We start from the raw sequence: 27,311 nt of genomic DNA on the forward strand, positions 1-27,311 counted from the left end.
ACTTAACCAGACAAGGGACAGTTTCTCCTTGGCAATAAATGAAAGCAACTCCTCAGGCAAGACTTCCTAAATAAAGCTGTTAATGTGCTTTCTAATTTTAAAACTGAAGCAACATTAGGGTCATGAGCTTTTTTCTGATTACAGGGAAATGGAAAGAGAGTGATTGTCGCTACCGAGGTTTCTGGAGTTCACCTAAAGAGTAGACAGACACTGAATTTTCTGTTTTTAATATTAATGTCCATGCTCAGATTCACCCTAAACATACTTGAGGGTGAGGGACTAAGCAACCAGCTAATGTGATGGCTTTGTCAGGACAGCAAAGGATTTTTTAGTTGAATGATACAAGGGGAGATAATTTTTTAAACTATAGTCAACTCTATTGCCAATTTTGAACATCGTGCTGATTCTTACTACTTAAGATGACTGAAAGCACTTCATGCTATTTTTCTTTTCAGAGAATAAAGCTATCTGAATCGAAACTTTCTAGAATAGTGTAACTCAATGAAAAAAGAAATTCCATGCTTTTTAAAGTCATAAATAAATGATATACATATCACCTGCCATTTCACATTGCTGACTGATGGATTTGAAAAAATGATCTGCGTTGACTGTCGATTTGAGAAAACCAGTAATGCTATAAGTTCAAAAGACTCGAGACCCCAGAAATCCCAATGTTGAATTCAAGTAAAATCCTTAGAAGTAGCTATACCGTTTGAGAAACTCAGGGAAATGCTTGCTTGCACCAACTCTAGAGAACTCATTAAGAATTTCACTAGTAAACAAGTTTCTCAGAGAAGTAACAAAAAGTAGGCAATGATAGGATCTGGTCAACAGAAAGAGGAACCATGAAATAAGAAGGCCTATATAGGCAGGATATCTCATGCTTATTCTTCTGGGAATTTACATAATTTGATCATTATAAATACCGTATCTTAGACACACCGTGAGGGAGGAAACACTCTGGTCTGTGCACGGTAATTATTCTGACCTTTCTAACAATGCCCCTTTGTTAGGGAAAGCACCTGTAATATGAAATCTTGAAAATAGAGCAACCTTGAGCTTAAATATACTCTGGATTGAAGCATGCAGTTCCTTGCAAGGAAATCTTAAATGGGAACAGAATAAATAATAAAACTGGAAGTAAGTCAAGCCCTATAAAACCATTAAATACAAGACATCTTTCATGCATTTATTATCTCAAAAAGATGTTCTATTTTTTAAAAGAAAATAAGCAAAAAATCAAATTTCCTTTCAACAATTTACTGACAGATTCTTTGTATTCATTACAAGTTTAAAAACTGAAAACTACCTAAATCATTATTAAGTATTATTTATTAGCTACATGACACATGCAGTTGAGCTTTTTAAAGGTCAAGTGATTTTTTTTTTTTTAAACAAAGCAGCTACAAAGCCTCTAAGCCGATACACCAATGTTAATGTGCATGAGAACAGGTACATTACTTTTCACAGAGGTTTGTAGTCTCCGGAAACTTGAGAAGGAGCCGAAGGCACTAAAAAGATTAGAAAGCACTGCTTTAGACACTGCAGATATTTTTGTGAAATGGGAACACTATACTGATTAAAATACAAAGAGATGGTATAGAAACGATTTTTTAGAAATACTTCTTGACTTAAAGCTTAAGAGTATTTTCAATAGCATGAGAATCCGAGTTCTGGAAGGACAGGGATTTTTTTTTTCCTGTATTACTCATTGATGTGTCCCCACTTGCCCAGATTAGTGCCTGGCTCTGAGGAGGACAGCAGTTATTGTTTGCTCAATGAATGAACATCAATGATTCAACAACAGCAGTGTGAAATCATGCTCAATGGAAATAAAAAGAAGACATAGTCTCTGTTTAACTTGCAGTCAAAAATCTCTAAAGAGAAATACCGAGGAAAAGGCACTGCATATGTGTCTGCCAGTTTTTAGTCACATTTTTTAGCATGACAGATTTTGCAAATGATGCTCCCACAGGGACAGGTCCGAGAGCGTACTTCTGATTCACACAGAGTAACACGCGACAACTCCAGCAACACTCCAGAAGCCCTCAGCAGCTTGAGCTCTCCCTCTCACTGAGAAGCACACGCCCACCGGAGTAGAAGGATGACAACAAAACGAAGACAATAACCGCACGATCTTACCATGTGTTGCCTCAACAACAACAAAAGACTTGTAAGCTTCCTCTAACCGCATGGATGCCCACCCAGCGGCACAAAAAGATGATGAGGGGATAAAGTCTTATCTTCAGAATAGGAGCCAATGAGGGCCCTATCATTCACAATTCCTTTGTCAGTGTTCAACCGTCTTACAACAGAAATGGCACCGAGTACCAAAGAAGTCCTTGTGAGATGGGCGGCTCAGTGTGACTGTAACTTCTTCAGTGGGGAACTTAGGAAAACGAAATCTGAATTCCCTACAAGCAGCAAACAGAGTGCAGAGCAAGAAAGACAGAGATGACCAGCTTCTTGGTAAGAAGAACACAATCTGGTCGTCTTTTAAAACACGGGAAGGGGGTCAAAGGGCCTTGTGGTCACACTCTCCAATAATGCACGAAGTAAGAGGAGGCAAGGAGCCTGGGTAAGTGGGGAGAGCTAAGAATGAGAAAGCCAGCTCTGAATGCACCGACTGTGAGCTTTCAGCTTTCTGCCACCTTGAACTTCCAGCCACTTACTGTTACAATCATGTATTAATTTGCAATTTGAAAAATAAATGGAATTGTATGGCTCTTAAAATGCTACAGAGAAAGAGTGGATGGCTTCTACCCTAGGTGTTCTCAGCGTGAATAAAGTTATTTCTTTGCTTCTTTTGTTTTAATTTAGATCTTCCTCCTGGTCCGTTTCTTAAAATGTCTCCGATGAAAGACATCACCACATCTCTAAAGCAATTATTTGTTGTTGTTATTTTTTTAATACGTGATACAGAAGTGTGACCACAGGGGAAGCAAACCACAAAATCTGATGAACTCCCAAGTGACAACAGTTCTGATTTTCACGCACCCGCTGGAAGAATTAAATGATGGAAAAGAAGAGGGAGAGTGGGAAGCAGTAGTGCCTTTAAACAGGAGGCCCCAGGGAAGGTCACTGCGGGTCACTGATGGCCAGACACCCACAGTGAGATGTGTGCCAGCACGTCTAGACACAGCAGGAAGCGCTCCGGGCCGTATGGAATACTTGATGTTGCCACACGGGGAGGAGCTCGGATGCCTCCTCTATCTATTTCTGTTCTCAAGCAGAGTTGTGCTCCCTGCACCTATGGCCAGACGTTCTCTCCACATTGTTGCTGTGCTTTGGAGAGGTGACAATTCTGAGCCAGCTTCCTAACCCAAAACTCTATGAAGATCTCTGCCAGCTATCCTTCAGCATTCACAAACCACAAACGCTCTTCATTTATGATAAAAATACCAACGCTGAACTTACGTGATCACACTCTAATAAATTGTAAATGATGTATGAAATGAGAAATTCTAGCACAGTGCTCAGAGAATTAAAAAAATCCGCTCTCTTAACTGTGTTATGTACCATACATACAGTGGACTACAATACATACACACAGACATACATTTCTCCTAGTCTGGGCTAACGGTTCTCTCTTCTACAAGCTCTTGAAAAATTTTCCGAGAACCTGAACTTTTCAAAAATAAAACAAAACACCACTTCTTTAATTTCCTGTAAAAAACAAAAAGGCTGTTTTTAGATCACATCTGCCCCTGAAGAGACCCATCAGAGGCTACGGTTGTCATTCCTTTGATTCTCCGCATCATGACGCTAGATTCCCAATCTTCTCGTTCTTTTCCAGCTCTGATGTTTCCATCTCCACCCCCCAGCACCTGCGTCTGACCCCTACTTCCGGAGCACCTCTGGCAGAAGCTGTGTAACTTGGGAGCCAGGATTCACTACCCCTTTCAGACCTCTCTCTTTGGAGGGGCCTCACCACAAGAAGCAATTCTATTATTCCTCACTAACTCACTTCCTATCATACTCCTGCTCAGTGTCCGCTCACCAGGCTCCTGTGAATCACTTTCAGTCCCCAATTTATTCTCTCTTTTGCTCTCCAATGACAGATCTTGTTTCCCAGCCTTATCTGTACTAGATCAAGACCACGAACCCAGTGTTTCCATCTCAACATTTTCTGTCCATTTCACTGGCCTCACCTCCCTTCCTCCCACATTAGAAGCAGCAGCATTCGTCTCAAAGTAGATTCCTTCCCTTGCAGCCTGGCTCCCTTCCGCCATTTGCTCCAGGATTTGCCTCTGAATCTCCAGTAAGGTCTCAGACTGCTGGGACACAACAGATACTCCTATGAAACCTGTGTAATGAGTGAATCAATGAACAAGTGAATGGTATGCCTTTCACAGAACTGCTACCTTTCTTCACTTTTGAGAGGGCAAACCTGTACTAACTCAGAAATTCTGGGAAGCTGGTCCTAATAAAGACAGAGGATTTTGCTTGACATATAAGGTACGTCCTCTCACAGAATCTTTATTCGTCTTCTAAAAGCTGCTATTTTGCTTTATATATAAGTCAAAGTTTATGCTTTAAAGGTAATGTTATGAAGTACATGTTATAAAATACTGAATATCCTAGACCTTAGGAAAACATCCCTCTCAAGTTTTGTCAAATCCGTTTTCAAGGATATTACTGTCAGTTTATATAAACCCAGGAATATTATTACAGGCGGAATGGGTCCAAGACCATCCATGCGACTAGCGCCTAGACCAGACTAATAAACTAGTCTTCCTTATTGCTTTTTGCCTATGTGCATAAAACATTTGAAGCAGGTAACTCATTAACCATACACACTAAACTGCTCGAAGTTAAACCAAGAACCCATATACCTACCACAGAGAATCCACGACCATTAAATTTTGTCACACTAGCCACCTATCCCTTTATTCTGACTTTTTCATTTTTTTCCCTTCTTGTTGCTGAAGTATTTTAAAGCAAATCATACCCCTGATGCCATTCGAGCTGTTTACTAGTAAGTCTCTCTGAATCTTACCTAACTATAATAACATGTACTTTAAAAAACAACAATAATTCCTTGCAAAATATAAGAATTCAAGACCAGATACTATTTATCATTTCTGGTTATGTTAAAGTACATTTCCTATTTGGGTTTTTGAAAATTATAATCTTTATAGCTACCATTTACTGACCAATTACTGGCGTCGAGCATTACACTACAAAGTATATCCATTTAATCCTCAAATAATCCTGAGAGGAGAGTGCTATTATCATCTTCACGTAGTAGATAATTAACAGCCATAAGAAAAATGAATTAACTCACCCCGGCCGATTCAGCTACTGAATTGAAGAAAAAAAAAAAAAAAACAAAAAAAACAACCCCAGATTTGAACCCTCTGACACAAGAGCTGGGCCAGTTATAAACCATACAGTGGTGCCTGGACCAGATACAGGAAGATACGTGTCTTGAAGATGGAGATACATTCAGACATACTTCATAGTTCTCTATGAATTCACATTAAAAAAACCTCTGCCCTACCAATAATATTCACTACTTATCTTTTTCATAAATGACAGAATTAGGATGATATACTAAAAAAGAAGGTGATTGTGGGCAACATAAAATTTACATGGAAATGAGGCATTTCAAGGAAAATGAGAGTTTGTATGTATTTCCTACCGTGTAAGAAAAATATATAACTTCAGGAAAGAATGTGAATAAGGTACCGGCAGAAAATAAATTTTATCTGAATTTAACTACTAGGAAAAGACTTTTGGAACTGGATCACCAGAATAAGACTTTCCAGGAATACTACCCTGCTGCTCTTTTCTCAAATAAAAGCCCGTGCCAGCAGCGAGCCCTGTACGGAACTAAGTACCCATTTGTGGCACTTAGGTCCTATTAAATAAATTCTCTGATGAGAATGAAATACAGTAATAGATTGGTCATGAAACAAATTTACAGCTTTAATTAATGAAGCCTTAGAATACATCAGTAAACAAAGTAATGAAAGTTATAAGGGAAGTAGTCAGCCAGTGCACGATGTCATTTTCATTGGCCCGTATAATTTACAGTCTGCTGTGGAGTAACTGACACAGATGCGCACGGGGAAGACAGGAGTGAGTGCACACATGCAGAGCGGTACGGCCTATGGAAACAGAAACACCAGGAGCATTTCTGCCCCAAACTGTTCAACAGCCAATTTTAAATGCAAGCCAAAGGAGACATTTGTAGCATATAATGTTAACCAGTTTGATTTCTTTATATATATATTTTAAAAAACCTCCCGATATTCCCAATCCTATAGCTCAGTTTATGCACATCCACACCCTTCCCCAACCTTGTCCTTTCTCTGGCCCCTGGCTCATCGCCCACCTGCAGTCTGAAGCCCATTTCCTGATGCCTCTGAAGGAACACTGACCTACCAAAGACATCCCCTCTCCTCTGAGTGCAGCCTCTCCTTTGTTACTTGATCTTTCCTGTCAACAAGCTCATTTTCTCTCCCACTCCGGTTTCTTAAAAAAAAAATTAAAAAAGCCCTCAACAGACCCCTTACCACACACTGGTGAGTAAAACTTGGTTGAGGAAGGAAACAGGATACGATAAATACTGAAGATGAGGAGAATGGGTAGAGAAAAGTGATTCAGAGTACTGACTCCTGATGAGGCTGCGAGTTAAAATACCAGCCACACGACATACCAGCTGTGTCACCTATTAATTTCTCTGTGCCTCAGTTTCCCCATCCATAAAAAATGGGGATAGCAATAGTACCTACCTCATAGGGTTGTTACAAGGGATAAATAAGTAAATATTTTTAAAAGAGCTTAGAACAGTGCCTGGCACACCATAAGCATTATATAAGTGCTTTGTTAAATAAATAGAACAGAAAAGAAGAAAATAAAACAAAATAAAATTATGGATGATATCTAGGGAAATGGCTGCCTGACTTTTCCAGCTATACCCTTGTAGACTGGGGAAGTTACAAACTTTCAACCAGATAGATGTTCTCTAAAACCACTTTACTCATATAAAATGTAATTTATCAAACTCATTTTTCTACTAATTATGTAAATGTCAAGACTGAACAAAACTCAAAGAAATCAAAGTATGTTACATTTGCTGACAGTTGAGTCCAATGTAGCTTTATCTGCAGGGGTCTGGGCTGGTGCTGTTACACAAGCAACTGAGGAAGGTAAGCTGGGAAAGGAGGACAGGGCAGGTGCGTGTGAGCAAGATGGTGTCAGAGGTTGACGAAGTCTTTGCGATTACTTACAGCAAGACTTGTCTTACAGCAGAGGCCTACCATTCAGGGGCAGCTTCGGGTAGCAATTGTTTTGAGATAAAATTAATGGGCTTTCTAAGTATGGCCCAACTTCAGTGACAATTTAAGTTTTTTGCTGCAAAACGTACCCTTCCTGGTACTGAGGAGATGCATGTGGGTCATTGTTCCACTGAGCGGACCAGAAGGGAACAATTCTCATATGTTTGTCTCCTTTCGCATTTGCCATCTCCAAGTACTGCTGAGACATTTATCGCCGGCACACAGTAAGAGTCAATGCTACTTTGCTTTTCTTAAGGTTTTTGAGAAGGACTCAATTCAGAAAACCAATTTCTACAGCAGAGTATTTCTGAGGCCCTATGTTAGCTTTAGTATTATCATTATCAATAATTTATAACAACTTATTATTAAGACTATCAGTCTCTGAAGTTCTAACTCTGGCCAGTAAAATCCTGCTTGACTATGCAAACTTTCTGTGCCTCGGTTTCTTCACCTGTAATATTAGTGCTGATAATATTTTTAAAGCATTTAGAAGGAAGTCTGGAAAATGGTTAGTGCTCAGTAAACGTTGGCTGTTTGCTTCTTAGGGGAGGAAATTAAAAAAAAAAAAAAAAAAAGTCCCAACCAGTTGTCTGCCTTGTGGAAGGAACAAACATCTACCTGGACAAGGTAACTTCCTGTGATTAATGATCAGGATAAATGCTATAAATATTATACTTAGAATGTGTTTTATTTTTTGTATATTATGGCACTCACGATCTTCCTTAACAACATGAGCATTCACTGAAATATACCACCTTTTGTCTACAGATTTGCATTCTTTGGACTGGACTTGGAACTGAGAAAAAGAAAAAATCAAATGATCCAGTTTCCTCAACAAAGGAATTACAAGAAAATTTAAGAGGGAAAGAGGGAGGGAAACTGTAGCTGAAAAATGACTTGCGAAACTCAATCAACCAGCCGTAATATATGGGCTTGATCTGGATCTCACAAATTATAAATTCTTTATCTGGGATTCCAGATAAGGAATTTGTAAAATTATGTGAGTCAATATGGGAAAACTGAAGCCTGGCTGGAGATGGATACTTGATCATAAGGGAATATTAATTTATTAGGTAGTAATTTCTTTGCAATTCCTCTTTTTAGGGATATACCCCAAAATATTTACATTCGAAAGTAGGATGTCTGGTATTTGCGTCCAAATAATCTGGGGGCAAGGAGGAGGACTGGAAAGGTGTGTGGTTAAAACAAGACCAGGTCTGAGCTGATCACTGTTGAAGCTGGAGGCAGGTACATGAGGCTTTATGATACTATTCTACCTTTTCACACATCTGAAATTTTCTTTAAAAAAAAAAAAAGAGTTTAAAAAAGAAATGCAAGGTGATTTTACAATACCCATGCATCCCACACTGTTGGGCCTAAGAAGAAACACAATGTCTCAAAATCATATCTTACCTTTATAATACCCTTTTCTGAGAAGATGCAAATACTTAAATACTTTACATTCATGAGCTGTACTGGGAGCAACGAGGGAAGCCAGACCTGTCACCAGTTTCAAGATGAATGAAAAGACAGAGGCAAGTGAAGGGCTCAGGGCAGCAGCGGTCAACTGCGAAGACCAGAATCAAGTCCAGCCTCCAGATCTGCGCATTCTAGGGCCCTTTCAAAAGGTAATGGAGACACGTCCCCGTGCCATCAATGGAACCAAAGCTACTCACAGCAAGGTTTTGAAAACTCCCTAAAAGAATAATCACTGTGCTGCCCAAGGTCTCAGAAAGTCAAGAAAAGAAATCTGAGACTGTTCCACCACGTCCTAAGCATATATATTCATTCTTACTTATTCTTTTGCTGATTATCTTTAGGGTGATTATGGGTGTAGAAGCAGTGAAGAAGGATTTAGGCTTGATTTCTTCTAGGGTATTACATATCAGGGGGATTATCAGAGGAGTGTGTGTGACAGAGGCAAGGGGGAGGGGAAATGAAGGAAAGGGGGAGGGACAAGGGAGAGGCAGACACATATGGGAGCCAGACCATGGCACAGAGCAGGAAAAAGGTCCAGCTCCTGGTCTGAACTTGGCGGCCACAACAACATTTTGGGGATCCTGCACCCAGGTTATTTTCCTACTTTTACCAAGTACATAGGAATAAAACAAGGGGAACTCTGTTGATTAAAACCTAAAGGGTGTTTTAGGAAATTTCAAAATATTTATAACAAGACAAAACTAAGAGTGCAGCTAATATTAATCCTAAATTAACATATTCCTGTAGTGATGCCGTGTGAACATTAGTGGCAAAGGGGAATTGTTAGTCTTCAAAACCTTAGCTTAACAGGAATGAGCAGAAGAGTGACCTCATTTCCCCCTTTTACTTTTCCTATAGTTTGTTAAATATTTTAGAGGCAACATTATTACATAGACAATGTTATGAGGAATTTTTGTTAAACTACCTGGAAACCAAGCACTCTAAGACACACTTCAATATGTTAGCAAGTATTATCTCTAAATAATCTCTCACATTTCTAAAGCAAGTGCTAAGCTGCACTTTGGATCTGTTTTTCAAGCCTTTATTTTCTTCCCTTTTTAGCACTGCTGGTTTATGTTTCTACCTTACTGATTCATTTTCTTCAAAAGTGTATAAAGCAGATTTTGAAACTATTATCATTGTTATTTACACATCTCATAAATTCTGTCCTTGCTACCCAAAAATACCACCTTTAAATTCTATGGATTCAGTTCACTGTCAAGAGCAGAAAGCATTCTTACTCGTAGGTTATAATTAACACATAAATTAACTCACCAAAGCTTTTATGGCTATAAATGTATTAAAAATAAACTTCACGTATATTTCTTAGAAAAAAAAATTTTTTTGCCAGGAGAGAAGTACTCCAGAATTACTTTGTGTTTATAAAACAATATCTGTGGTTCAGAGTTGCTTAAAACCGTCGGTATTTTAATAAGCATCATTTTTTAAAACACGGTAAAGTTGGGTCATTATGCGTGATTTGCGTGATGCAATTTTAATTCTAAATTTAAATTTTTTAATGTAAAAGGTGGTATGCATTACGTTCAACTTTAAAACAAATACAAAACAACTTGAGACACAAAGAAGTCTCAACAAGAGTAGAGGCTTTTGAGTAACAACCAAAACATTCACTACAGGATTTTCCTAAATATTAAAAACCTGCCCAAGAGAAGACTCTGAGAACTGAGAAAGAAAAAAAAAAAAGTGAAACTGTGTCATTTCACAGCTCTGAAGCTCTAATGGGAAGGCTTCCAAGTACTTATCCCTCTCCTGATATTCCCTGATGCAGAGAGGGTAAAAATAATGCAACTGTTTACTGCAAATTTGAAAAATACAATGTGTTGACCTTGATAAGCAAACCAACTTTGGGCTTTAGAAATATTATGTCTCCCTTGTATTATCAATACAAAGTAACTCAAACAACAGACCTGAGATCAATGCCGTACTTTCATTTAGTAATAATTATCATGGTTCTACACCCCTTTTGAGTTTTTCAAAGAACTTCTGTATGCATCACCCCGTCTCACATTTGCAGGGACCTCCAGAGGGTAGGCAGTTTAGAAATGCACATAGTTCTACAAATGAGAAAACTGCAGCTCACAGAGGAAAAGTATACAAGGTCATATATCCCAAAGCTTGCCAATTACAAATGCTCACCATTCCAACATCAAGAAATTCCAGTCATGTTTCCATATGCAGTTACCTGATTGGTCGGTTCTCTTTACTGTCAAAGAGTGAGAAGATGACTTCGAGCTCCTCCCCCAGGTTGGAACACATGAGGCTCTTCATCTGCACAAAGAGGTGGTGATTGCTGGCCTGCACTGGGGTATCTTTCTTCCGATGTCGGTGCTCCATCTGAATAACAGCCCCCAACAGAGACGTGATCAGCACGGACAGAAAAAAACAATGTGATCCTACAAACTAGTTAGCTATGGTATGATTATGATGTCCTGTGGTATCTTCTTGTTTCCTGTGGATTTGGCATCTGGTTGGATGTTACATTCCAAATTTTCTTCCAACTTCTAAAATAAGAAACCATGAGGTTTGCAGACCACCGAGGAATCTTGCTTTAAGAATTTAGTTTGCTCTATCTATCTATCTATCTATCTATCTATCTATCTATCTATTTATCTATCTTTTAAAGGAGAGCTGGGGGGAGAGGGAGAGAGTGAATCTTAAGTAGGTTCCATGCCCAGCACAGAGCCTAACGTGGGGCTCCATCTCACGACCCTGAGATCATGACCTGAGCTGAAATCAAGAGTCAGATGCTTAACCACGAACCCCCCAGGCACCCCAAGAATTTGGTTTTAAATCATTAATGTTGAAATGATACCAACTTGCTCAGTAGATTCAGGCAGCACGAAATTCAAAAGATTCTACTGTTCCCTTATCAACATCCAGGGTGAGAACAAATTATTAGTCATCTTTAAAAAACCAGACTAAATTGTATCTGGTCATTGCACCGACGGTAGTTGAACAACGCAGCTATGATTTCACATTTTTCATAATTAAAAGTCCTTCTAAAGTGCACTAAAGTGCTGAATTATGGTAGTTTTCTGAGACACGCTGTGGTAAGTGATATTGAATCATGAGAGCAAGAACATGTTTCTCACTTGCCATGGAGCTACAGGGAGGCAGACTGGGGAGGCCGGTGAGGTGGCTAAGGGGAGGAACGGCATCCGTGTCCACGTCTGGTCTCCGCCTAGCGCAGGCTACACTTGGGAGGCAGGATCAGAAGCGAGCATTAACACAGGCTGAAGGAGGAAAGGAATCCCCGATAGTTCCAGGGTGAAGAGAACATGGGGGTGATCAGTCAGGCAACACCCACTTGTGAAGTGTCTATTATGTGCCAAGCGGTGGGAATGCACTGATGAGCAAAACCAGAAACAGCCCCTACCTTCACGGATCTTATCTACCAGGGCGAGCAGACATCAACAAAATCATCCCACGTACAGATGGGAACCCGCAACTGTGACAAATGGACGGGAAGAACCAGGTTATCATGAGGATCTGTAAGGATGCGATCTGACTTGGGTCTGGGCAGTCACAGCAGGCGTGCTGAGAAAGTGACACTATGGCCAACAGCCAAAGAGGGAGCAGGAACAATGAACCACCTAGGACAGTGCTTCTCAAACTGCGCGCAGGAAAAACCAAGTTGTTCTTCCCCCTAACCTACTATAGGCAGACATTTCCATAACATACAGTAAAAATGTCACGGTAACGTTAGAACGTTACGAAGGTTTCTAAACTTTACTCACCATTTTTGCACGTGGACCAGTTACAAACAGTTCATAGTCCACCTAGTTCTTGGACCACCTTCAAGGAGAATTGATTCAGGGTAAGAGCACAGGGAAAACACATACAGAGGACTGTGTATTCCCAGAACGGGTGCTAAGAATATGGAGGATTTTTGCTTTCCTAACACAGATTACTAATGGCCACCTCTTTTGGCTCACCTGACAATTAAAAAAAAAAAAAAAAAAAAAAAAAAGCTCAGGAATTAATTCCACAGTAACAGGGTAATATCCTTTGCTTAGGGGTAAGGCACATAACCCTGTTTCTACATTAAACATCTTTTTATGTTTCTTATTTCAACAATTCCTGAGTAACCAACATTTGAAAAGAAAAAAACACCACCTAAATTTACAGTTGTGAATGCAACACGATGAGATTGCCAGAATTGTTTCATCTTTTAGTTTTCACTTGAACTACTCGAAAAGCAAACAGTTAAAAATGCAATTAAGCAAATGCATCTGTAATCACTGTATACTCAACAGGTACAATGGTCATCTCTCTGCAAACGTGAACAGTACCCTTTCTTGTAAAGTGCGCCTCAGCACTGTGTTATGTTAGTGATAATTGCTAGACAAAGCTTCCTGCAGAGAAATAGTCTAACCATAGGGGGAAAAAGCATAATTCTGCTTGTCTTCTGAGAAGGTTGCTCTATTTTGTGCTTTTAAAATTCTTTTTTACCAAAGCAATAGAAGCATCATACGTTCATAAAACTACATCTCTTTAACTCACAAAGAAGTTTTTATTTTCTGGAAATGCTAACTTATTTATTGATACACTTAGAAGTTTCAGGTAACACAGCATAAAGTACTATGAAGAAATGAATGACTACCAAGGACTAGAGTGGGAAAAACAGGTATAAAAGCCTCAAGGAGGCATCTGGTCTTTATTTCACACATGTGCAAAGTTCTTAGCATCAGTCATGATATTCACTAAAAACGGAGCAAAAAAAAAAAAATTAGCTCCTTTACTCATGCAAGGAATTCAATATATCTAGATCAGTGGTTCTCAACCTTGGCTGCACTTGAGAATCACCAGGAGAGCTTTTAAAAAATACTTATGCCCAGGACCTATCCCAGAACAATTAAATTAGAATTTCTAGGGGATGGGGATCCAGACAGTGATAGTTTTAAAAGCTCCCCAGGTGATTCTAATGTGCAATGAGGGTTGAGAACTATTGATTGAGATCATATGCAAAGACATGCAAATCAAAGCCGACTGAAAAATGCATTGTTGCGTCTTCTGTACAATTACTGCCTTGGAACCTTGGGTCTTTGCACGTGTGCCTGTCCTAAGCCTGCTTGCTTCTACCCTGATGACGCACAAGTGACATAAGTCATCACAAGTGGCACTGAAATCCCTCCTTCCCTCACCCACCATTCTTCCAGGTTTGGAAAAGATGTGGACGTAAGTAGGTTATGACGACTTGTTTATCTCCTGGTAACTCACTAGTACGGGGAACTGCTAAAAATATCTCTGTGAAAATATTATTATAAAAACAAAATTAAAAAGGCATGTTCACACTTCAAGGGCTATAATTTGGTAGTTATAACAAACAGACAAAAATCCATCTGTGAAATAAATTATGGTTACAAAGGCACATACCAGCCACTCTAAACATGCTTATAGTTTAACTAGACCTTTGATTAGGAAAAGAAACATTCATTCCAAAGATTTATTGAAGGGATGCAAATGTTTAATCCTCATATAATGTATAAATTACTGGGTGGATTGCCTATACCATGGTTTTTCAACTTCAGCACTACTGATAACTTTGGCTGGATATTTCTTTGTTGTGGGGGCTTCCGTGGGTTTTGTAGGATGCTTCACAGCTTTCTCTGGCTTCTATGCACCAGACCCAGTAGCACCCCTCCCCACCCCCATCCACCCCACTCCCAATTGTGACAACCAAAAACGTCTTCAGACATTGCCAAATGTCCCCTGCTCTCTGTTTAAGAACCTCTGGTCCACTCACTAAAGATCACAAAGCAAGAAGTTAACATGATCTTATAAAACCAAGAAACGTTCATGAAAAGATACTCTGTATGCACAGATAAACAGAGAATCTAGCTAAGGCTCTCTTTATTTATAGGAGGATTGGGATCTGGCCTTTGGCAGAAAACCAAACGTTCCAAGTGGACATATGTTAACACTGTGAGGTTTAGCACGTTTTACTGCTTAGGTGAACGTAATTAGGTGAGAAAGATCTGCTAACAGGGCTATCCAAAACCTAAAGCAAGGCTTTTTTTCTTCTAATGATGCAGTATGGATTTAGGAAGGCACAAACGTTTGTGTTTCAAATAGGACATGGAGAAGACATAGTAAAAACAAAAACAAAAACAAAAAACAAGTGGCAACAAACAATCAAACATCCTCTACTGGGGCATGCATGCCACGGCCCTTGATCCGGAAGAGACGATAAACACCAAACACCACCAGCACCACCACCACCAACAGCAGCAGCAGCAGCAGCAAGGGATTGGCCGCGGTGCCTGTGAACTCCCCCTGGTGAAGTCAATATAGTCAGTCACTCTTATGTTGCCCAGAGGAAAAGACCAGAGCGACGGACAATCTGATTATTGCTAGGCCAGGGTATAAACAGAGTCCTGCCTCACAGATAACAGGTCCATCTGAAGCTTATAATTTGGGTTTTTCTTGGGCTACTGTCTTTGCTTTATAAAGAGTAAAATACAACCACTACCAGGAGAAATTAAATTTTCACAGAAAATCACGAATGAAGACTTTGGGCTAGGAGCTGAGCTGTAAAAACGGAAACCAGCCCGGACTGGCAGTCACTGCTCATCAGCGGCAGTCTCCTGCACCAGGGGCAGCCACGGCTCCGCAATCAGCCCACATGAGCCCCCAGAAGCATATCAACGCAGCGCTCCCAGCGGCCATCACTAGCAAATGAGAATGTTGAAAAAGATGGAATCAATTTGCTATCCCATACAGGACATTAGGCGAATAGAACAAAGATCAAATCACACGCATACAAAAATCAAACTAGAAAAACTAAAATATATTTGTGTCAGACACTGTTGGTGGCTTACCAAGTATATGCCACCCCTAGCTAGGTACGGGGGGTGACTATGTCCTTGCCAATGAAATATAACTGCAAATGTTGTGTGGAATTTCTAGCAAAGCTCTTTCAAGCGTTGAACTAAGAACCTTTCTCCTTCCTACTGCTGGAGAGCAGATGTGATGGCTAGAATTCTTGCAGCTGAATCGAACTTGCAAGTATCCTTGATGATGGAAGCCATGTACCATTTGGCAGAAAAATAAGACCCTGTATCTCTTTTGACACCATGAAACCACACACAAGCCCAGAACTTCCTGCCTCCTGGCTTGCATACTGTGAGAAAGAGATAAATTTCTATCACGTCTAAGCTTCTACTGTTTATTTCATTGAACACAGCCAGATCTAATCTTAAGATTTAGCATATAAGGTACCGATTATTCTTGCCACTTGCCTCTCTAACAAGGATGAAGTAAAGGTGAGCAAGGAATGAAAATCAACCGAATGCTCGGGTGCTCTGCAAACATTAACTGTCAACGAAAGCTCATTTACATGCATTTCTTATTTAATCTTCCTAACAAACATGGTAAGAATTATTTCCTTACTTAACAGAGGAAGAAATTGAAGCTCTGAGAGACTAAGCGAAAAGCACAAGGCCACAGACCTGAGAAAAGGGAATTCAAATCTAGTTTTTTGGATCTATACCCATGGTCTTTTCATAATACCATGATGACCTCAAAAACACTGAGTGATTGCTTATTAAGTGCGAAGCACTGTACGAGATTATCTCGGGCATGACAGAGGAAGTATAAGACAGTGCCTACCCTGCAGAAACTTCCAATCAAAGGAGATTAAAACAGCGAGAGACAAATTTGATGCTCACTGAGTTAAATGAAGTAACTGCAACAAAGGTGCTCCACCAGAGGATGTGACCCGCACGTTCGATTTTATTTGTTATACACGGGAAGAGTTAGGAATAACTTGAATTAGAAATACTCTTACTTTGCTTCCTTCGTCCTTCTCTGCTTCCCTCCAACTGACATCTAACTGTGGTTTCGCTAGGTGCCCAATATTCTACTTAGCCCTGATGCCACAAAGATATGCCACATGAAACATCACTCTCAAGCTCAATGAGAAGGAAATTCTCTACAAAAAGCAGAATTCCAACTGATATAATAAGGTGTAGACAGATACTCTGAACAGATCAGCGACTAAGGAAAAAAACTGAAAGTGGTAGAACTGCTTTCTAAAAATCAGACATAAGCTCCTGGGCCTACTGATGATTTGCCTCCCACATTTCTCAGATCCAGATCATCTCAGGGCAAGAATATCCCACTATTCTATGAAGACTATTGAACACTTGGGAAGCTATCCAAAAGAGGCAGGATCTTCCAAAGAGTCTACTGTTTACCATAGGCGCTGTTCCTTTGAACATTATAGTAAGATGCACATGAAACCGTATCAAAGTAAAATTACTCTGGTGTAATGGCCTTTGAAAACCGTTTCCAGCCACAGTCTTCTTTGATGTGGGGTTTTAAAAGACCTTAGTTAATATCAGGAAATTAGATAATTTTTGTACAAGTATTAAGAAAATAAGGCTAGGGGTGCCTGGGTGGGTCGGTCAGTTAAGCATCTGCCTTTGGCTCATGTCACTATCCCAGGGTCCTGGGATCGAGCCCTGCATCGGGCTCTCTGCTCAGCAGGGAGCCTGCTTCTCCATCTCCCTCTGCCTGCAGCTCTGCCTACTTGTGCTCTTGCTCGCTCTCTCTCTCGCTAATGAATATATAAAATCTTTAAAAAAATTAAAGAATACAAGGCTAAATACATGGCAGATTGGACCAGATTTAACTTATCATGTAACTAGAAAAAACTCAAGTCATAGGTGATGGGCAATATGATCAAATATCTTAGAATTATTAACAGACTTCAGCACTTAGGATGGAGTAGGTCTAGGAGGGGTGGGGTAAGACCAGCAGTTGGAGACAATGGAGGAGACACTTTCAGTGGATTTTGTATATAGTGGTAATGGGGGCAGGGAGTGGGGGTAACATGCTGGGGAAGAATAGCTGGATATTGTTAGCCCCAACACTGTCCTGGAACACAATAGATAAATACGTATGATTTGTGGGCATTTCACTAAACAAAATGTACAAAGATGTGCAAAAGAACTTAAAACTTCTTTGGATTTACTTCCTAGTATCTAAGACTTGAGAGCTCAGTAGAGCACATCACATCCTTCTGGAACAGGTAAAGTGCCTCGGTTTTTTACTTGGGGCATGGTCACCTCAGCTCTCAATTCTTTTTACTTGCTCCAAATTAAACTTGGAACATCCTGTTCTTACAAAATGAATCAAGTATGAAGAGCGCCATGGAAACCATAAAATTAGCAGTGAGGCTGAGAGCCAAGGTTTCTTGTACCTACCAATCGGTAGAGCTCGGTAATGCTGATGTCCTCCGGATCCACCATTGCGTACTCTTTCCTAGGCACCAGGTCCAGTCCCAGTTGTCTAGAAAACACGTGGCAAAAGTTTGGGGAAAAAGTCACTTCTACAGACTATATTAAAGATCAATATTTTTACTGTGTCACCTCAAAATTAGATATGTCCCCCAGCATCCTTCTTTCACTCCTATTTTCTGCCTTGTATTAACTGGTTACCACATTTGGAGTAGCCAACATAACTAGGCTGGACACTGGCCATAACTTGAGAAAGATGACAAAGGCAGGTAAATTGAGGGGATGGGCAGGCACTGTGAGTGGAGGGCCCCTGCCACTGGAGGACCCAAGAACTATCACCACAGAAACCCTTCCATTTTGGACTGAGGTAGAAATAAGAGCAAGACGTAATTTTATTCTAGAAATCAAAGTTGAGAAGAGGGAAGTTTGGCCTGTAGGATTTGACCTACCACTAAAAGACCTAGTTATATCCACAGCGAACACATTTCTAATGTGAATCCCTGGCAACACGTGTGTAGTCCTCAGTCGTAGAGAGTTCTGGGGTCAGTCATTAGGAGAAACTCAGGAATGGCAGGGGAGAGAAATTAAGGCAGCACAGTTTTAGGCCTGGGGCAGCGAAACGGTTTCACCTCTTGTGTCAGACTGACATGACTGACATGTGGCTTACCGTGCAGAGAAGTGTTCTAAGGTTATACATCCAGCCTCAGTGGGACTGATTTGTGAGGTCCTACCACAGACAGAGGAAAATCAGTGCAATTGCCACTTTGCCTCTAGTGACCTTGGTGACATCCTCCACTCCAAGGAGCCCACTTGACTACAATGGTATCAATGTTGTATCATTCTATTCATCTCCTGAACCTTCCAGAACCACCCCAAAGTTGCCACGATGTCTTTGTGATGCCCTGTAGATCAAGGCCAAGACACTGTTTCTCTCCCATACTCCCCTCAGTTACCCCGTTCCAGGTCTCACTATAATTCTCTGATGGTAATTTTTTCTGTGTCCCTTTCGCATTCTTTTCTAACACAGAAGCCTTCTGCCATGGCATTTCCAGTTATAAAACCACAGCTTTCTCACTTGCATATTAAAAAAAAAATCCTAAAATTCTGGACCCTCCTCCAAACTTCATTAGAGGTTTCATAAGTAGAATTTATTAATTTGACACTTATTTCAAGCCGGGCACTGACCCAGCCACCCTGAGCGACAGTTGTTCTTTTTTTTTTTTTTTTTTAAAGATTTTATTTATTTATTCAACAGAGATAGAGACAGCCACCGAGAGAGGGAACACAAGCAGGGGGAGTGGGAGAGGAAGAAGCAGGCTCATAGCGGAGGAGCCTGATGTGGGGCTCGATCCCATAACGCCAGGATCACGCCCTGAGCCGAAGTCAGACGCTTAACCGCTGTGCCACCCAGGCGCCCCGACAATTGTTCTTAAGAAGATTACACGTCTGTGACCTTCTTAATGGCAGTAGTTGTCTCTGACATGATAAGGCTCTTAATTTTCAATTATGTTTCTCTTTGAGAAAACTTAAAAATCACACTCCCATTCTCTATTTTTGTTGAACTTTCAAATCGCAAACACTACTGTGATTTGTTCTCAAAATATTCATGTCTCCCTGTTATGGACTGAATGTGTCCTCTCAAAATGTTTACGTAGAAGCCCAATATGGCCAACCCCATCATGACGATATTTGAAGACAGGGACTATAATAAGGTAATACAGGTTACGTGAGGTCATAAGCATGGGGCCCTAATCCAATAGAACTGGTATTCTTATAAGAAGAAGAATAGACCCCAGAGATTTCTTGATCTCCACGCAGGCACAGAGGAAAGGTCATGTGAGGACACGGCAAGAAGGCGGCTGTCTGCAAGCCAGCAAGAGAGCCCTCACCAAAAAACTGAATTTGCTGGTACTTTCATCATGGACTTCTAGCTTCCAGAACTGTGAGAAAATAAATGTGTTGTTTAAGCCACCCACTCCATGGTATTCTGTTGTGGCAACCCTAGCAGATTAATACATCCCCCTTGGTACACCTCACCAGGGATTCTGATAGTGTCTGTTCCCCATTCTCTGCCCCCTCCCAAGAGAGAACCACTGCACTATAATGTAAGACATCATGTGACACCTGGTCAGTATTGTTGAGGAAAGACTATTTAGCAAAGGAAAGAGGATATATAACCACACATGAATCATGGCACTGACCTTATCCACAGTTCCTTCTATGAGAAGCTGTCCTACACTGGGACGCATGAGGAATTGCTGAGGCAGTCTGGTCATCTGACCATCTCCCCTTCCTGAGCCACAACTGACTGGCCCACAGATAGGGACCTGACCTAAGGACAAATAATCCATGAACTGGCCAATAGCTTATGAGTGGCTGGTAGAAAATGCTCGGTCCAAACAGGAATAATGGATTTTGGCTTTCAGTGAGATTCCTTCTTTGGGAATTTGGACCTAAAAAGTCAGAGCATCAGCCATATGGCACAAGGAAGAAAAGACACATGATGGGCAACTGGTCTCCATCACTGCAGAATGAGTAAAGACCAACTCTAGCTGCACACGTTCTGGAGCAGGTGTGAAGTCCAGAAACCTCCCCGGCTTTGGGGCCCCAGGAGCCTTTAACTTGCAAATTAATCTCTCTCCCTCTCTCTCTCTCTCTCTCTCTCTCTCCCTCCTAAAACTTCAATTGTTCATGTCTGCTAGCTTCCCGAGTCCTAGCTGTATGAAGAGTTTCCTCTGTTTCGATTTTGTCTTGTTCATTCCTAGGTATATCCTTAGGATAACTCTGCCAGTGCTTGAGATTTTCCTAGCTCACAGAACAGGATCAGGGCAGTGCTTTAAGTCAGGAAGAAGAAATAAGTCAAAGTGAGAAAGGAGAAAATGCAAAGAGAGCTCTCAGAATACAGGGAACCAGAGCAGGGAGGGGAGGGGTAAGTTCTTTATCCTTTTAGTCACTGCACTGCTCTGGGACATCAGGAAAGAAGGATGAACAGATTCTCCTGTATGAGCTTAGCAGGAAAGGTCAAAGGACAGCACAGAACTCTATGGGGAACAGAAACAGGTACCATTATTTTAACTCTGCGTGACTCCTCCAGGTAAGAATACTTCTTTTCAAGGCTCTGCTAAAGAACAAAACGAACAGCTCCTCTTCCTTTTCCTCCCAAGCTTCCCGCATGCAGAAGGCTTCTCTTTACCACTCTTCAGCAGTGTGATACACAACCTGAGACTTAATTTATGGTCATCCAGAGATCTACATGCAGGCAGATAATCTTGCAGGAAAATCTGATCTAGTTTAATATGCAAGAGAATTATCTGAATTTGCTTTCCATTTAGCACTATTCAATAAGAAAATGGATTTATACTTACAAGGATCTGGTAAACACACAATCTGTGTGCTGTAAGTTGATTTTAAGTAAGTGGTCAAAGAAAACAGAATGAGACCTCAGAAAATTCATGAATTTGAGGATGAGCTATATAAATTATATTGTTCGTTTTCATGCATCAATGTTTTACCAACTTACCATAAATTAGCCACAGAACTGCCCAAAGTACAAGCTAGAACTTACATGAGTCAAAACTGAGTCATGATTCAGTCATAATTAATGTTTTTCTCTCTGTCATCATCTTCCTTCCTAAACTGAAAAAGTATCATTCTGCCTGCTCTATATTTCCAAGCTATTTTTGATAAGCTACTTCTTCCAACTTTCTTCCTATTTACAAACTAGTCTTTAACGAGTATCAGCATAACGACTAAGAGCCAATATAATTCAGTGAAAACTCAGGTTTTTTTTTTCAAAATGAAAAAGAAACACATGATAGACAGCATGGGTCCCTTTCAAACAGCCTTGAGATCCTGGCCTGCCTCATCTCACAGATCAAGACTGGAGGCTCAATACAAATGGTCGCCATGTTGTCTTTTTCAGGAAATGGCTGTGTTTGGGCTCATACTGCCCTGGAGCTGAAACAGCCCATGAACCTCCTCCAGGTCAACGTACTCCTTCCACAGGTGAAGAAAGTGAAGTCAAGAAGGGCTCAGGAATTCACCTCCTGTCTTAAAAAAGAGCATTGCTAGTCCAATGTCCTGTTGCCATTTTACACCTATGGTTGGTTTTTTTGTTTGTTTGTTTTTTGTTTTTGTTTGTTTTTTTATTCCCTATAGGAATCAATCTCATAGAGGTAAACAATTTAGGGCTACCACAGTGCTCATCTGTAAAAGCACGAATGGCACATCTTATTCAACAAAATAGCAGAAGTACTCGGGGTGAGCATGAGGCTTCAAATGTGTCAGTAGGTCCATGTGCTCATAGGTAGAGGTCACCTCTCAGCAGAATCAAAAGTGGCTTCTGAGAGAGTAACTTCCTGCGGTCAGAGGAAGCAGTGCTCTAGCTTCAAATTGGTTTTACCATATTCAGTAAGAGGCGAATTTATCTGTGGTGTAGGTCCTGCCATTTTCTCCTTTTCCGCTGGCTTTTCTTTTATTCTATAGCCCTAAGATCCTCTGAACGTCCAAATAGCCAACGGGGATTTGGAAGAGGAAAGGAAGGGAGGGTATGACCATGACCTTGAGGGACTTTTTAACTTCTTGCAACAAGCCTAGGACCATAGTCAAAGCTTATTCTAATTTCTCACCCCCATATTAGCATTCATTCTTAGTACAGTATCAGCCTTGATCAGAGCTTTAAGTGATGAGATTTACTAAAGTGCTTGGCGGTTATTTTAGATCAGTCATAGTTTTATGTAAGAGTAAATCTTGTCTGCTTTTTACTGAGTTCTCCCAAGCAGCTCCTCAAAGGGGCCAATATATACACACAGGCGGAATCAGGGCAATAATGAATGCCCCACCGGTGCACCTGTTTTAAGGCTTTTAATAGTTGGTGTTAGCATTAGTGTCTCCCTCCAGATTAGTCTGGTGACATAGTACCACAATACGGAAGGGGTATATATTAAAAGCAAATACACACGCCAAACCTAAAGCTTATTTTTAAATAAGACCTATTTAGCAGAAGCCCTATCTGGTTGATCCCTGTAAACATTTCATATTCTGTGAGCATGTGCACAGTGTCTGACCTCACAGTGCACTAGAGAACAAACCATCCCGGTGCCCTCACCAGCCCCAGAGGATACAGTTCTCAGTTCCATCAATGACAGTCTTCCCTAAGCCGCAACAAGGATAAAACTGAAAAAGCCCCATCTGGTGTTTTCTGGAGATATTATTGTGCGGTGGCTCACACCTATGTGGCATCTGTCACCAGAGACCCCCCCCTCCACCCCCACCACCGCGATGGATGGTCCTCACTCATTGCCCCAGTACAGGCGGAGAGTGACACTCCCCCCCGCCCCCCACAGTGGATGGTCCTTACTCATTGGCCCAGTCCAGGAGAGGAGTGACACTCCCTCCCGCCCCCCACAGTGGATGGTCCTTACTCATTGGCCCAGTCCAGGAGGGGCGTGACACTCCCCCTGCCCCCCCCCCCCCAGTGGATGGTCCTCACTCATTGGCCCAGTCCAGGCAAAATGTGACACTCCCCGCGCCCCCCCCCCCCCCCCCCCGTGGATGGTACTCACTCATTGGCCCAGTCTAGGCGGGGCGTGACACTCGCCCCATCCCCCACAGTGGATGGTACTCACTCATTGCCCCAGTCCAGGCGGGCAGTAATGTGACGCTTCACATCCTTCATCCGGTCATGGGTCAGATGGCCCACGAGCACCTGCCGCCGCAGATCCAGGATTTCATTCATGATGTGCCACAGCCGGTGGAAGAGATCGCCTTCATTTCTCTGGGAAGTACACAGATGTGGAATCGGTGGTCAGTCCCCAGAGTGAGTTGCGAAGAAACCACGCAGGAAAGGGAAGGACCAGTCCAGCTTACCCTCCACGTGCTTGCCACTCTGTGGGCAGATTCTCTGTTAAGGGGTCCCTCTCCCCTCGTGCTCTCACATACACCCACTACTCTATACGCTTTCATCCAGTTTCACAACACTGCTCTCCAAGAATCCAACTGCACTTCTCAGACTCCCCCCAGAGTCCTCACTTCGCCTCCACACCCGGAGCTTACATACTCGGCCTCCTCTTTCACCTCAAATCCTCCTCTCTTAAGCTCCATCCAAATTCTATGTTCTTCAAGGCTCCATCTGAATTCCACCTCTGTCAAGAATCTTCCCTGGTAACTCTCACCCACATACTTTTCTCTCTTCTCTCGACAGTGGCTGCATACAATTAAGGCCAATTCAATGGCAAATATTGTTTTCTAATTATTTCTTGCATGTTGGTCTTAATGCTTTACTGTTTTTCCTATCATAAGCTGGGCACGCAGAGGGCTCTCAAATTCATTCACTATTGCTATTCTCTGGTCACTGTTCAGACTTCTAGCAACCAACACTGATTTCTTTCTTGTTAAATATTCACGTAGATTCAATATTCTCCTGGGAAATTCGTCAAGCAAGGTGACTTAATGTAAGGAAGATGGGTTAAACTCCTGGCTTCAAATCCTGCTTTTGCTACTTACTCGTTTTACAGGCTTGGCGAATGACTTCTGTCATCTGTTAAACAGACATTACTACCTTCCTGTAAGGTTGTTTTGTGGACTGGAGACAAGGTTTGTGAAGAGAGCAAAACAGCACAGTGATGAAGAACACAGACTTGGGAGCCTGACTACGCGATCTGCATTCCAAGTTTGCCATTTACTGGCTGAAAAACCTCTGGCAATTTATTAACCTCTTCGTGCATATTTTCTTATCTGTAGAATGGATATTAAAATAACTACCTGATAGGGTCACTGTCAAGATTGATGAGTTAATATACCAAAACTGTTAGAATAATGCCTGGCCTAGAATAAAAATCACCTAAATGTCAGCTGTTACTAATAACGCTCCTGCTATGGACTTGGTCCAGAACAAGCCCTCTACTAATGTGTCTTTACCAAAAGCTAGCCTGTACCTCTTACCCGGAGACATGGAGGGCAAAACCATTTCGAAGTATCTGCCCTCCATCTTTCTTAACCAGAAACTATGCTTTTACTTTCTACTAGAATATTAGTAGAGGACAGGAACAGTGATATGAAAGGATTGAGATTATCATACATCGGGAGCCCTCTGCAGTGATAAACTGCCAGAAGTAGCAGAAGTTCTGTGTGATGGGGAAAGAGGCGCAGTCAGAAGACATTTTTTTTTTTTTTAAATTTTAAAGTCATGATATGTCTTCTACTTTATCAAGACTTGGTGACTTGGAGTGTTTTAATGTCCTGTGCAGGTGAGACAAATGTGCTGGCTGAACAGCAAAGCATTCTCCATGACACATCCCAGTTCCTCTGAGATGTAAATATTTGTGCTCTCGACATTTAAGGCACTCTACTGAGCTTGTTCTTCTATTACTTCTCACTCTTGACTCATGTTATACGCTCCCATACAAGTCCCCGCAGGCGCAATGTAATGCAATACTCTGGTAATTCACCGCTTAGTGTCTGTGTTCTCCGCTGGACGGAAGCCCCCAACCACAGACACGGTGTCTCCCTTGGGTAGTGCCAGCAGCTGGAGAATGAAGAGATACCTTGGTTTACAGGAGGTCATTCTGTGGATCCTGAGAGGTGGATTCTGTTTAAGTCATGTGAAACACTAAGGGACGATCAAGAAAAACTTGAGGAAGTCAGTGGTCAGTGGAAAGGTCCACGAGAGTCAAAGAAATTACAGAGGGAAGATACAAAGTAAGTCGAGTCTTTGGATGCAAAATGGAGAGCCAGCTCTGTTGAACTGACTGTCCCCGTGTGCAAGTCATCGGTCCTGCTACTGTGGATGGTGTTTTGCAGTTGTGTGGCAGGACAGACTTGATTTTCTAATGATCTCATCTCTAGTACTTAAGCTGAAGAGAACACTACGATGAGAAGGAAGCCGGATCTTTCATAAAAATGCGAACCAGCTGGTGTGCTTTCCCTTTAGGGAGGGGGACGCAGGAACCTGCAGCCCTGACCAGCACACCCGCCCTCCTGATGGGAAAGTAGTACATATGGGGTCTGGTCTGCCAGCTGGTCATAAAACAATGAGTCTTGAAAAACTGGATTTTAAACACTGGACAGTTATGAAGACTATTCAGAAATATGAAAAATGCTCTTGGTTTACCATTAAATGAAAAGGATAGGGTACAAGACTCAACACTTGGAATAAAACAGTAAATGAAAGTTCCTGCGTTATGTCGGAAACGTAGCAAAAAGTTACTTGTGAGCATTTGTGTTCTGGAGAGTGGGTAAGTGTTCATTTGCCTCAAAACGAAAACGGCCCAGGTTTTGCAGCAGCAGATGTACCTTCAGACTCAGGCTCCACCACTTAGCGTGGGACCCCGAAGAGGTTATCTCTGCTAAAGATTTGAGAATAAAAACAATCTGGCAGAGCCCCAGGGAAGAAAGATATAAAATATCCAGCCAAAGGCCTGCACAGAAGTACTTAGTAAAAGATGGCTGCTATATTTCTCCTAAGCTTTTTGTGGTAATATTACTGGTATTTTATTAAAGAACGTTATTTAGGCTCTTACCAATGATATGAAAAAGAGCAACTAGCATTTCTCAAGTATTTACCATGAGCTTTTAAGCTAAATGTTCTACTTATATCAAGTGTATCTCGTAAACTGCTTACAATTTACAAGGTATTATTATCCTCATGAAACATCTGCCAGTGGAGAAGTCAGGCATCTTAAAACCACTGGAAAAGAACAAGGATGAACTTGAATCAAAACACCAGGCTCAAAACACCTGTATAAGGAAAAAGAGAACCCAGCCAACAAAAGGTCCAACGCAGCCACATCAGCCTCATTGTCAAGGTCGAAACTCTGTCATCTCCAGGTTCAACTTCACATTTGTCCCTAACGTAACTGACTACCATGCCAGGATCCAGGGGAACTTTTAAATAATTCTTTCTCTGTGTCCATTACTCAGGACATCAGGAGGTGGAAACGTTACTCCTAGAGCTTACAACACATAGATTTTCAAACCAAAATAGATGTTCGCAACCTGGAAAGCAGGTAAAAATAGCCGGGTAAGGCAGAATCAAGAGGAATTCAACTTTGTTCCCCACAAGCTGCCACATAAAAAGGTAAAGTGCTAGTGCTCCAGCTCGGCTAATGGATGACACTTACACTGCCATTATTTTTACAACTCTTCTGTTGGGTATTTAAGATGCAATGATGTGAACACTTCCAATAGGTTCATTTCCACGTTAATGTAATGCACAATGTTATTTTAAGTGAAATAATACTTGGATTTTATACTCTTCCTAATATAAATTTTTTCAAAAATCTGA

At 41.3% G+C, this 27,311-nt stretch overlaps 1 protein-coding gene across 3 annotated transcripts in view; it reads right to left on the reverse strand.

The window, feature by feature from the left end:
- The window catches only part of DOCK4 (dedicator of cytokinesis 4), a 409,136-nt gene that overhangs the window by 193,202 nt on the left and 188,623 nt on the right, over positions 1–27,311 (reverse strand). For all 3 annotated transcript variants that reach the window (XM_026509569.4, XM_044387653.3, XM_026509577.4), the window contains exons 6-8: positions 23,656–23,804; positions 17,996–18,080; positions 10,969–11,120 (exon numbers count right to left, since the gene is read on the reverse strand). In XM_026509569.4, coding sequence (XP_026365354.3) covers positions 10,969–11,120; positions 17,996–18,080; positions 23,656–23,804 — 386 coding nt within the window. The remainder of the gene's footprint in view (positions 1–10,968; positions 11,121–17,995; positions 18,081–23,655; positions 23,805–27,311) is intronic.

Source organism: Ursus arctos, unplaced genomic scaffold (genome assembly GCF_023065955.2).
Source record: "Ursus arctos isolate Adak ecotype North America unplaced genomic scaffold, UrsArc2.0 scaffold_3, whole genome shotgun sequence".
Lineage (NCBI taxonomy): Eukaryota > Metazoa > Chordata > Mammalia > Carnivora > Ursidae > Ursus > Ursus arctos.